The sequence below is a fragment of the Gracilinanus agilis genome, chromosome 2 (genome assembly GCF_016433145.1).
Source record: "Gracilinanus agilis isolate LMUSP501 chromosome 2, AgileGrace, whole genome shotgun sequence".
Taxonomy (NCBI): Eukaryota; Metazoa; Chordata; class Mammalia; order Didelphimorphia; family Didelphidae; genus Gracilinanus; species Gracilinanus agilis.
In genome coordinates this window covers 271,496,582-271,509,433 of record NC_058131.1, presented here as the reverse complement: position 1 = coordinate 271,509,433, position 12,852 = coordinate 271,496,582, and the positions used below count along the sequence as shown (strand labels likewise).

The window sequence follows — 12,852 nt, the reverse complement described above, 5'->3', positions numbered from 1 at the left end:
TCAGCTGGGAAGGTAGCATAGAGAGGTTCCTATCCTTTGTTTTAAAGAAGGATTCACAGGATACAAGGGCGCTTTATATGCATTGCTAACATATAAAAATAAAGGTGTCAATAATATATAACAAATAAAAATCAGTTAGTTGAAGTGACTGGGTAAATTCTCACAAACCTGACATGATCTCTTCCTCCTGCTGCTCTGAAATCCCTCCCAACCTTCCTCATATTCTTGAACATATTTGGGACACAATGTACTAGATTAATTATTTATTAGACATTTACAGGAAAAGGTCTCGCCCAAGAGTCCTGCCCATGAAAAGGCAGAGCAGGGATGAGGAATTCTCCAGTAGGCCAGAGGAGGAAACAGAAAAGTAGTGAAAATTTTCATAATCCATATTAGCAATTCTTTAGAGAAAGTAAAAGCCATTTCCAGAAACACAAAGTTGTTGGATTAAAAGAATTCCTGTAAAACAATTGAAAGGATCTTGATTATATAATGACATAAAGTAACATAGGAATTGGTAGTGGTAGGGTGGAACTTGGAACAAAAGTGAAAAATTCACTCCTTGAAAGTTATTTTGACCCATTAGAAGGTAACTAGGGAAGCACAGACTTCAGGAGATTCAGTAATATTGTCTGAGGTCAATGGGAATTCCACTGAGAATGGAATTTGAAGAGAAGGATGAAAAACAGCAGGATAAAAATCATTATTTCTTTATGCACAAAAGGACTTTAAAAGAATCCATGTCCTTTAATCCAGCAATACCACTGGTAGGTCTGTATCCCAAAAATATTTTTTTAAATAGGAAAGGTTCTGTTTGTACAAAAATATGTATAGCTTCTCTTTTTCTGGTGGCAAAAAATTGGAAAGTGAGGGGATGTCCCTCATTTGGGGAATGGCTGAACAAATTGTGACATATGATGGTGATGGAATATTATTGTGCTATAAGGAATGATGAATCGATGGACTTCTATAACAACTGGAAAGACTTACATGAATTGATGTGGAGTGAAATAAGCAGAACCAGAAGAACATTATACCCAGGACTGAAGCATTGAGGGATGATCAAATGTAATTGACTTTGCTACTAAAAGCAATTCAATGATCTGGGATAATTCTGAGGAACTTATGAGAAAGAATGTTATCCACAGCTAGAGAAAGAACTGTGGAAGTAGAAATCCAGAAGAAAGTATATGATTTATCACTTGTTTATATGGGTATATGATTTGGGGTTTTGGTTTTAAAAGATTACTTTATTACAAAAATGAATAATATAAAAATAGATTTTGAGTGATAATATATGTATAACCTAGTGAAATTGCTTGTCAATTCTGGGAGGGGGTGGGAAGAGGGGAGAGAGACAATAGGAATCATGTAACAATGGAAAAACATTTTAAAATTTAAAAAAGAAATTTTAAAAAATCCTTTATTTCTATAACCCTCAGGCTAGGAAACAGGAACAAATATCTTTTGGAGGTAGAGGAAAAGTAAAATGCTTCTTAAATTAGATGGTTTCATTGAATGGATTACCAATCTAAATTGTCACTTCAATTCCCACCCCAGAACTTCATTTACCTTTTCCCTCTACCACCTCATCTCAATTCCTAGGTCTGACTTTTTTCTAGATCTTCCCTCCAAATCTCATGTGTCTGATCATCACATCCTCATATTAATATCATATACATCAACTTTTAGAAGATAGAGAAAGATGGAAGGGACAGAATTAAAATAGCCCTTAGCAGAAAGGGAATGTGAATCACCCTTGCTCTTCCACTTTAAACACTTGCTTTACCAGAAAATGTTAGGATGACCAAGGAGAGATCAAGCACTACTGAGGACATGAACAGCACCTGAAAATCAGAATCTCCCTTTTTATGCAGTTGAACATCAAAGCACCCTACTCTGGTTTTCTAAAGAGATATGACTATTAGGCAATAATTCCATGGTCACCATTTACAGACCTGTAAACCAGCATAAACTTCAGCTGAGGTTTGAACATCGATCTGTGGAGACAAAACAGGATACCAATGATTCTTAGACATGAATCTTAATCAAACTTTTTATCACTATCCCAGAGGAAAGTGAAATAAAACTCTGTGGATGAGGACAAGAGGATTCAAACATTCAAGAATGTTTCCATTGTATGGAATTCTCTCTTCCCAACCATACAGGAATAAATGGGGAATAAGAGATAGAGGAGCAGAGCTTACCATCATTGCTCATGTCTATAATTTGATCCCTCCTAATCCCAAATGTTTCACATATTTCCTCAAATTTCCTCTTCATTTCACTTGGCAGGTCTGGAGTCCGGCCTGTAGTTAGTTAGGGTGAGAGTTAGAATTTTGTTGAGTCTCTTTTACTGTTTATTTGCAACAATATATAGAGAAGGGAATGTTTAGATATTTGTGGAGTGGAGGGACATAGTGAATGTGCCTATACCTGGGATCTGGGTGAATGAACTAATAAATTTGGGGATTGGAATTCTCATGTACCCAATGATTTATTGCAATCTGTAATAAGGGGGGAAGGGAGATTCCCTTTTGAATATCAATATATCAATCAACAAGCATTTATTAAGCACCTACTATGTGCCAAATACTATGTGAGTCATTAATGATATAAAGACAAAGGAGAGCTACCTCTTTCTCTCAAGAATTTTACACTCTCCTGAAAAGGAACAATATTTTCACAAATAAACACATGCAGGTGTGACCCCCAGTGATAAAAGGTCCAAACATAGATTATACAAAACATATATAAGATAAATGCAAACTAATGTTTTTTTCAGGGGAAAGAACTATCATCTGGGAGAATTAGAGAAGGTCTTTTGAGGGAGATAGTACTAAAGATGAGTCTTAAATGGAGCTGGAGAAAACAACACGTGGAAACAAGGAGGTAGAGCAGCCCAGTATGATGAATAGCAGTTTTAAAGACATAAATTTCAGAGATAGATGACCTATGCATATAAATGGTGTGTTATTTAGAATTTCTGGGGTTTTATTTAGAAGTATTAAGCCTCAAGATATGTAGATATATGACAACTTCCTGTGGACATGTGGGGGACTTTGAGACTACATTTTCCATGGTCCAACGGGTTTCCTGTTTTGGATGACATCTTCAAGGTAAGCCCAGCTTTAAATATTGGAAAGTTGGTTTTGACTTCCTCTTTGCTATTTGAGCGTGCTCCCTGGGGATGTAGAGGAGTAGGGAAGGTACAGAACGTAATGGCGGAGGTGGCAATTTGAATTTTTTACAGGTGCGTGATCTAATTTTTCTACTAACATTGCTTTAATTAAAATATTATTTTTCCTCATAATATCAGCCTTTATCATTTTTAATCGTTACATTTATGGCAACCACATTGGAAATGTAGCTCTCAATTTTTTAGATAACCTACCAAGCCATGTAACTCTGAGACCCGGAGCCTCAGACATGCTCTTTTTCTGTGCTTGCTCCTCTCCCTATTCTCCCCAGTCTCAGGGCTGCTTTTCAGGGAAAAGGGACAATGCTTTTACTTGCAACTGGGCTTCTAGTACCTTTGCCCAGTGCCCGGGGCCCGGTCTTAATTTTTGCCAATCGTCCCTGACTTGCAGACGCTCCTGATTTTCCTGATCCCCAACTGAGAACTCTGCCACTTTTCCTGACTCCTGATCCCAGGCCTCCACTTTTCCTGCTCCTGACTTGCAGCCTCTTTTGAGAATCCCATGCACTTGAACACCACCACTGCTCCCGAGACTGCTTCTGCTGCTTAAGATTTGGCAAGTATGCCCCCCCTCCCCGTAATGACTTTTAACCTGAAAGATTCTTTTACTGCACTTTTGCCCTCCACGTGGCACCCCCTTCCTCCACATGGGTTTTTCTAAAACCGAACCTAAGCTTTTCCCTAGCTGGGCTAGCGTTTACTCTTAAATTGCACCTCATGGCCTATTTTAAACTTTCTTGTGATTATTAAACTGAAACTCAGGGGAAGAAATTCACCCCATACCTGCTCAGGACTTTGAACTATATATCCCTTAAGCTCAGAGCAGAGACTGGTTATAAGGACCTTAAATTGAACCAGAGGTGGACTTTAAAACCTCAGAGCTGAATGGGTCTTATTTCTGTTTTAAAAAGACTCTGTATCTTACTGTATTTTGCTGATTAGTTTTGTGACTTAATTTTGTTATTTCATTGATTTTTCTGTTGCACTGAATCATTTAAGCTAATGAAGTTTTTGGCTGTTAGATTAATTCTGTTTATAATTTATTGTAACTCCAAATAGTGAACAAAACCTATTAGAACTGGTAAAAGAGGTTTTTTGACTGTATAGCTTATTATCTGTTACACATTGTATTTCCTAATTTATTTAAGGTTTCATTTTTTTTACTGTATCAAAACAATGCTGTTATATGTATCATTTATGAGCATCTTACACATTTTAAAGTTGTAAATAGCTTGATGTATACTAGATTTGCCATCTTACCTATAGAAGCACATACCTTAAGTTTTTATTCTATCTTGATAATTGTGTACAACCTTGGAGATTTTGATGCCGTGAGAATTTAAATTGTAATTTTATAAGAGGTTTAATTAATTTTTTAATTAGAGCAATTGATTTTTTCTTTTTTCTCATTTTGTGTTAATCTTTTTTTTATTTTAGTGATATAAATTTAATGCAAATATATATTTGCTATAATATTAATGCATACCTGAAAAGCCTGAGACTATGGTAACCTGCCAATTATTGGTAAATATTATGGGACTGTGATTTAATGTCTCTCTGTCTGATTCTAGGAGAAGTGCTAAAAAGAACCACAAGGTCATGGAGACTGACCGAGAATCTGCAAAGTGCCAAAGGAGCAAAAGGCCATGCAGGTCATGGATTGCAGAATTTCTACGCCAATACTGAAGGGCTTGAAACTGGGGTTTGAGTTTTGGAGTTGCAGTCTTTTCTAACACTTTAGAGGACGAGAGTCCCCATCAATTTAAATTGCTAGTAAAGCACCTAAGATTGGCTCATTCCCTGAGAAGGTGCAGACAAATCAGACCAGGGAAAGGCATTCCCCGTATTTCTCTTATATAGAGAATGGCAACTTTCTGTAGTCAATGGCTCCTGAATGGGTATTGCAAACTGCTTGAATCACTTTGATTGGGCCTTGATTCAAAGGCCTGTTATAAGTTTATTTTTCCTTACATTTTTGCACATTTTTACATTTCATTCACAAGTTAATTTTTTTCTTCTTTATTTGAATTTTCTTCTTTTTTGTTTTATTATTTCTTTTGCCAATTGATTTCATACAACCCCGTGACTCAGCCATGCACCCTTAGCTGACCTGAGGTACCCTCTTCAGGGGAGAAATGTATTATTTAGAATTTTCCTCAGGGGGTGTGTGTTAAAATTTTTATAATCGTAATGTCTATATTATAATCGATTATATATATATATATATATATATATATATATATATATATATATATATATATATATATTTAACTCTCTTTTAGGAGTAATTTCAGGGGATAATGTATTAATTCTCAGAAGGGAATGCATGTTTTATAATCTATAATGTAAAGTTTAAATTCTTTTGAGAGTAATTTCAGGATAAGAATTTTGCCACCTCCCCAGAATCCAGACAACGAACCTGTTTGGTGAAGACACCTTGAAGATGTCTGAAGAGCCTTCACTGGATCATGAAGATCCAAATTTGAACTTTGGGGTGCAGTTGATTTGAAATATGGAGAGTTGAATGAGTTGAATGCATTTCTTTTGAATGTACACTCTTATGCCAATAGGGGACTGCCCCAAATTGGCTTTTTATCAAAGCGGCTAGTTTTTATCGTCTTTTCTTTTATCCCCAATTTTCTGTAATTTAGAAGTTGACTATGATTTAAGATACACCAAAAAAGACCAGTCTTTTCCACCAGATCTCAGGGGGGTAATGTGTTATTTAGAATTTCTGGGGATTTATTTAGAAGTATTAAGCCTCAAGATATGTAGATATATGACAACTTCCTGTGGATATGTGGGGGACTTTGAGACTACATTTTCCACGGTCCAATGGGTTTCCTGTTTTGGATGATGTCTTCAAGGTAAAGCCTGCCTTTAAATATTGGGAAGTTGGTTTTGACTTCCTCTTTGCTATCTGAGCACACTCCCTGGGGATGTAGAGGAGTAGGGAAGGTACAGAAACGTAAAGGCAGAGGTGGTAATTTGAATTTTTTACATGTGCGTGGTCTAATTTATTCTACTAACATGCCTTTAATTAAAATATTATTTTTCCTCATAATATCAACCTTTATCATTTTTAATCGTTACAGTGGGTCAGTTAGTCTGGAACAGATAGTATATGAAAGGAGGCTCTAATGCTATCAACCCAGAAATATAAATTAGAAAGTCACTGGTGCTTTTTGAGCATTGTGTTAACATGGACAGGCTAGCATTTTAGGAATATTATTTTAATATTTCCACGGAGGATAGTTAGTTTGTAAAAGGGAGAGGACAGATGAAAATCAAGTCAAGTGAGTAGGCTTTTATAGTACTCTAAAGAAGAAGTGATGAAGACTTGAACTCTGTTACTTCTGGTATGTGTAGAGAAAAGACAGATGAGGTAAATGTTGTCAAGTAGAAATGTTGATGAGGTGAGAGAAATGGTGACAAGAATTGGAAACTGATTGGATATGTGAGATGAGTAAAGTGAAGAGTGAAGAATGATTTCTATATTGTTAGGCTGTAAGATTGGAAGAATGGTGGTGTCAGAGCTCTAGGTCTAGAATTGGGAGCACCTAGGTTCAAATCTGGTGTCAGACCCTTCTCAGCTGCCTGATCCTGATTAAGTCACTTAACCCCATTTGCTGGTCCTTGATGCTCTTCTATCTTAGAATTCATACAGTTCCGCCCCTTCTCTTATCATGAAAAAGGAAAGGGGAAGAGTATTAGGACAGGGTCATGGGATACATACCATAGAGTTCTGCTAAAGTAGTCACTTTCCCATCGTTGGAATTATGCAAGATAAATATGGCATGTGTAGAGTCTATACTTTGAAGGAAGACCTTATTAAGTCCATCATCTGTGAATCCATTAAAGTTAGGTCAGAATTCTCATACAATGGGAACAATTGCAGTCTTGAAACTTACTGATAGCTGATAGTTGAATGTCCTGCAAAGACTTTTCCCAGGGATTTCTATAAACTTCGATTCCATCATAACCTTTGGCATTCCAATGAATCTTCTTTTCTATTCTGTTTTTTGACCAGCATATACTTTTTAAAGCATTCTTCCTATCTGCCTGTGTAGTCACAGAATGTTATAAATGGAAGGAACTTTGGAGGTCATCTAGTCCAATCACGTCATTTTACAGATGGAGTTGATAAGGCCACAGAGATCAAAGGACTTGTGCAGAATTAGACAATGATTTAGTTTCCATTTCATTTCTATAATGGCTATGCAATTCTCTATAGCTCTGTAAAGAGGAAGTGAGAAGGTCAGAGGGTCTGACTTATATTTTGCATAGTACAGCCATGATGGAATTAGGACTGGGAAATAAAAGGTTCAAAATATCCTTTCACTACCCTAGAAGGCATTGTTTTGTATACTCTGACAATTAGTCACTTGGTTAATCAATAGGTCCTTTAGTTCTTTTCAGAACAAATTAAAAGAATTGAAATCTTTATTTATACTTACATTCCACTTGCATTTGACTTCCTGGTTCTCTTTTAGCAGACACAGAGAACTGAACACATTTTCCATTTTGCCTGGAAATAAAGATTAGGATTATAATAACACCTCATATTTTCCTTAGAAAATTTTACTACAAAACTATCTTTTGCATTTATTAATTGTAATTTTGCCCAGAAAATTTGTACAGCTTTCCCCCCTTCTTATGCTAATATTATAAACAATGTTGAATCCAAGGTGACTTTCAACTTCTCAGAGAGAAATAAACTGGATACCCCATTTAAAAAATTCATGGATATTTTAAATTCAATTTGAATTTTTTGAAAATCTTCAATTTCTGGTATGGTGGATATGATGATACTCAATTAACCAGAATATTTGATTAGACAGAAAAACCAGTCCCCTCTTTAGTTCTGAATGAAAAATACTCTGGGATAATCACTAGGCTTTTCATAAGTAAAATTGTAATCAGAAAATCTGTGTTCAAATCTGGATCTTCCCCTTACTAACTCTGTGACCTTGGGCAAGTAAGTCTTTTCACCTTTTGAGTGTTCTTTTCTGCAAAGCAGGTATAATAAGGTTGTCCTTTATCTTATAGGCTTATTTTGGAAAAGACATACATTTTCTTTTAACCTGAAAGAACTACATGAATATGAACTATTTGTCACTATATTTCATACTCACATCATTTCAAGAGTTGAACAGTAATTGTCCCTATCAAATCAATAAAGTTGAAATAATCTAAACTATTTGATACTTGTCTGAAAAAAAGATATAAAAGTATATTCAGTGAAAAGATAGGAAAAGGAAGAATCAGATTTTGGTGATCCTGAGAAAATAAATGACATGAAAAAAACCATTGTATTTGACAGTAACTATTGAGAAAAAAAGTCTGGAATAAGGCAGATTTAAGATAATATATTATCTGGTTAAGTGTACACCATAACTCAAAGGAGTATTTGGCTGAATGTTAATGGTCATAAAATTATCAGAAGATAATGTCAAGCACTTTCCACAAATTTACATAGGATGGTTTTCTATTATATAAAATTGAAAAGCAATTTCTTGAACAATACAAAATAGTTAGAATTAGAAAGGAAACATTCAACTGGGAAGGAAAAAAACACCTTTGTATCAAATATATCTAAGTGTAAGATAACCAAGATATATAATTAATTAATAGAAATATATAAAACTCAAAGAATTTTCCTAATAGATAAATATTTTGAGAAAGTAATAATAATTACTAATATTTATAGAGTGCTTAATATGTGACTATACTCAACACTAGAAATATTTTGTTGTACTATACTCACAACTCTTTGATAAGTAGGTACTATTTATTATTATTCCCATTTCACATGTAAGAAAATTTATACAAACACAAGTGAAATGACTTCTCCAGGATCACACAGTGAATAAGAGCCTAAGGTCAAATTTGAACTCAGTTCTTCCTGACTCCAGGCATAGTGCTCTATCCACTAGACCTCCTAGATGGCTCAAGTATGAATATAGAGAAAAGTTGTCACAAAAATTTAAACTATTAATAACCATGATAAAGGACCCTCAAAATCATAAATAATAATTAAAATGCAAATTAAAACAACTCTGGGGATTCATACCTTAACCAGAAGAGTGAGAAAGATGACAATAAAAAGGAATAATCAGTCTTAGAATGATTGTGAGAGGATAGAGCAAATGGATTTCTGATGGAACTGAAAATTATTCTAATTATTCTAGAAAACCATTTGAAATTATGTTAAGAAAATGGCTTCATGTCTGTACTCTTTGACCTATATATCTCCAGGAGGTCAATAATTGAAAGAATATCCCTTTATAGAGAAAAAATATTGATAGTATGTTTTGTATTTGGAATGAATTGTAAACAAAGTTGATAATCATCAATTAGGGAATGACTAAATAAGCTATATCAAATGTCAGAGTGAAGCAAGTATCTTTCTTTCCTCTCTTTCACTCTTCTTTACATCTCCTTAACTGAGGGTTTTCAAGAATATCATCTCTACCTTAGAATGCAGACTGGTGACAGAGAAGTTTGGAATAGAAAGAAACTAGTAGTTCTCCTAGGTGATGTCTAAAAAGATTAAAATTTCCTCGAAAAATACAGGCAGTACTATACCTTTCCTTTATGCAAAAGCTTCATGTATGTGTTTCCTTTTGTAATTATATTATAATAACAATATTATAATAAATATTCCTTTTCCCTTTCACAGTTGCCCTTGATATTCAGAAAACTAGCTTGTTTAGGTTACATGATCCCCAAATTATTGTTTAGGTTTTTGTCCCCTTCTTTTATATCAGCCAATTAACTCAAGTAATGCTTTCCTTTTTTAAAAAATGAGTTACTATTTACTTTTATTTTTAAATATAATACATAATATAATATGTAACATAACAATATAGTACTTAAGATTTGTTATAAATATGTAATAAATTATAATAAGTGTGCTTATTCAAGAGAAACACTATCAAATTGCTCTATCCAAAAATCATTGTCTCATTCTTTTCCCCTTTCCTTGTACAATTCCCCCCTCTTCAAGAAGGTAGGTAATATGGAAAAGGTTATAGATATATTATCATATAACACATATTTCCCTGGCAGTCATGTTGCAAAAGAAGACACATTTTGCTTCTACTAGAGAAAAATTTGTGGAGGAAATAAATGAAGAATGCTTCAATGTTTCAATCTGCATTCAGAATTCATCTGTTCCTTCTGTGACAGTGGATATCCTTTCTTATCATGAGTCCCTTGGAGTTATTCTGAATCCTTACCTTGTAATAGTTAAGTCATTTGATATTGATCATCATATGTTATTGTTGTTACTACAAAGAACATTCTCCTGGCTCTATTAACTTCACTTTCTGTCACTTCATATAATTTTTCCAAGTTTTGTGTGTGTGTGTGTGTGTGTGTGTGTGTGTGTGTGTGTGTGTGTGTGTGATCATCTTGTTTATCTACTTTTATGGTACAATAATATTCTATTGCAATTATATACTACACATATAGCTTCTTTAGCCATCCCCCAAGTGATGGACATCACTTTAGTTTCCAGTTCTTTGCCACCACAAAAAGCTACATGCTTTTATTGCTATATGCTATAAATATGATATATTATACTTAAATTTAGCTATAAATATGCTATAAGTATTTTAGAACATATGGTTTTTATCCTTTTTCTTTGTTTACCTTAGGAAATAAACATAATAGTCATTGGGTCAAAAGATATATACAGATTCATATCTCTTTGAGCATAATTCCAGATTATTCTCTTGAAAGATTGGATCCCTCCACCAACAATGTATTAGTGTTCCTATTTTTTTCACATCACTTCCAACATTTATCATTTTGCCCTTTTATCATTTTAGTTCATATGATAGGTGTGAGATGATACCTCAGAGTTATTTTGATTTGCATTTCTCTAATCAACAATTATTTAGGGCATTTTGGGTATAGTTATATATAGCTTTGAGCACTTACCTTTTAAAGAAGGTTCCTTTTAGTATACCATTTTGTTCACTGATATTTTTGATAAATAACCTCAAGCTCCCTCCTTCCTCAATCTTTTGTGTCACATTTGAGCCCAATGCAATAGTGAACCACTCTCCAGTAAGCTGTGGAAAAGAGTTTGGAGGAGAATTGAAAAATATGTTTCTAATCACATAGGTCCAGGGTAAATTAGAGTTGAGAAAGACCATAGTCCAAATCCATCATTTTACAAGTGAGAAAACTGAGAAATTAATGATGAAAGATGAAGTCTATCACAACCCCAATTCTACCTAGTTTATATAGTATCTTCATAAAATAACAGAAAGATCAGAAGTAGGAATTAGAAAATTTGAGTTTTGATCTTGTCTCTGATTCTAACTCACTCTGGGTCTTATGACAAATTATTTAACCTTTCCTTGTCTTGGTTTGATTATCTCTCCAATGAGATGAATTATGTATGTACTCTGTGTTTCAGGCATTATCTTAGAGATAATATTATTTTCCTTCTTCTTACTATGTTTCTTGGACTTAGATATGATTGGTAGTTTCTACAATTATTTGGGGAGTAGAGAAGAGATTGCCACAAGAGCTGAGAAGCTCTATACTGAGGCCTTAACAATAATTCTCTTTTATTACTTACAAAAGACTTGTGTTCATTCTCTGACCCTAATCACTTGTGGCCCTGGGGCATTCTCTTTCCTCCTTCTCTACCTAGGTCTGAGATGTGCCCTATGGAACATATACAGAAATAAAGTCCCTAATCTACCTTCTGAATACTGTTGGCAGATTTGATTTAAAAAGCAGGTCACAGAAAATGAGCCTGGCATAGATTTTTCATCTCACTTACTATTATAGTCAGAAACAGAAAGGACAGTTTTAAACTATAGCTTGTGGGATTAAGCTTCATTTTTGCAAGAATAGCAACTCAGGATTTCATCATTTTAGAGTGAGAGTTCTATTAGATCATCTAGTCTAACCCTTTATTTGACAATTGCAGAAACTGTCCTATGGGCCCATTCTGTGATGAATGTGTGTAGGGTTAGTTTTCAATCTAGTTAATTAAAAGAAATATGCCATGAGCACACAATCATATGTAACTTCATATTTTGTATTGACTCCAGTCATTGGTAGATGACACAATCTTTGGGGAATACAGTTTTGAATGAGAAGATACAAATGCATATCCTTTATGATACAAACCCTATATTTGTTCTCTTCTGTACATAGAACTTTCATTTTCCTTACTCATTACCCTCAAACCTTTGTGAGACCACTCTTTCCACCTGTTCTTATTCGTGCTCACTTACCTGTGATGTAATGTTCCCCAAGTCGATATAAGCTTGGAGGCTACAGACCAGGGCCAGTTCCAGGATCAGCCCTAGAATTTTCATCTTCTCAGTTATACTCTAATGCTTCAGCAGCAACTGAATGTGTGAGAAGGATTCTGATAAATACTCCAGCCTGGGTGATCAGCTGCCTTTATACCTCTTCCTGGGGCAGGATTCATGATGATGTGGCACTTTGAGGACCCTAATCTCTCAAAGTATACTTTTTTCAGTCACTAGCCAATGATTAACTGCTGACCAAAGATCCCAAGGGCAGATTATCAATGTGCTTTTTGACAACAAAATTGACAATTCTGAAATGCAAATGTCCCAGATTAATAAGCAGTGTGAGGTTGAGAAAACGTCCTGGCA

At 34.6% G+C, this 12,852-nt stretch overlaps 1 protein-coding gene across 1 annotated transcript; it reads right to left on the bottom strand.

Annotated features, from left to right (window-relative positions):
* Window positions 1–248: 248 nt before the first annotated feature.
* LOC123235172 (trichosurin-like) lies at window positions 249–12,546 on the bottom strand. The gene is made up of 7 exons (XM_044661249.1): window positions 12,463–12,546; window positions 11,147–11,280; window positions 7,657–7,727; window positions 6,936–7,043; window positions 2,208–2,309; window positions 1,959–2,000; window positions 249–459 (listed from the first exon to the last, which is right to left on the bottom strand). The coding sequence occupies exons 1-6, from the start codon at window positions 12,544–12,546 to the stop codon at window positions 1,978–1,980; spliced, it is 522 nt and encodes a 173-aa protein (XP_044517184.1). The 3' UTR covers window positions 249–459; window positions 1,959–1,977.
* Between the last annotated feature and the right edge of the window lie 306 nt (window positions 12,547–12,852).

What these genes read in the sequence shown, in the direction of transcription:
- LOC123235172 (XM_044661249.1), bottom strand. Translation starts at nt 12,546, where the DNA reads ATGAAAATTCTAGGGCTGATCCTGGAACTGGCCCTGGTCTGTAGCCTC. An exon ending in TGGGGAACATTACATCACAG is followed by an intron (nt 11,281 to 12,462) that starts GTAAGTGAGCAC and finishes TCTTTTCCACAG; the next exon opens with CTTACTGGAGAGTGGTTCAC. An exon ending in TACTTTAGCAGAACTCTATG is followed by an intron (nt 2,310 to 6,935) that starts GTATGTATCCCA and finishes AACTAACTACAG; the next exon opens with GCCGGACTCCAGACCTGCCA.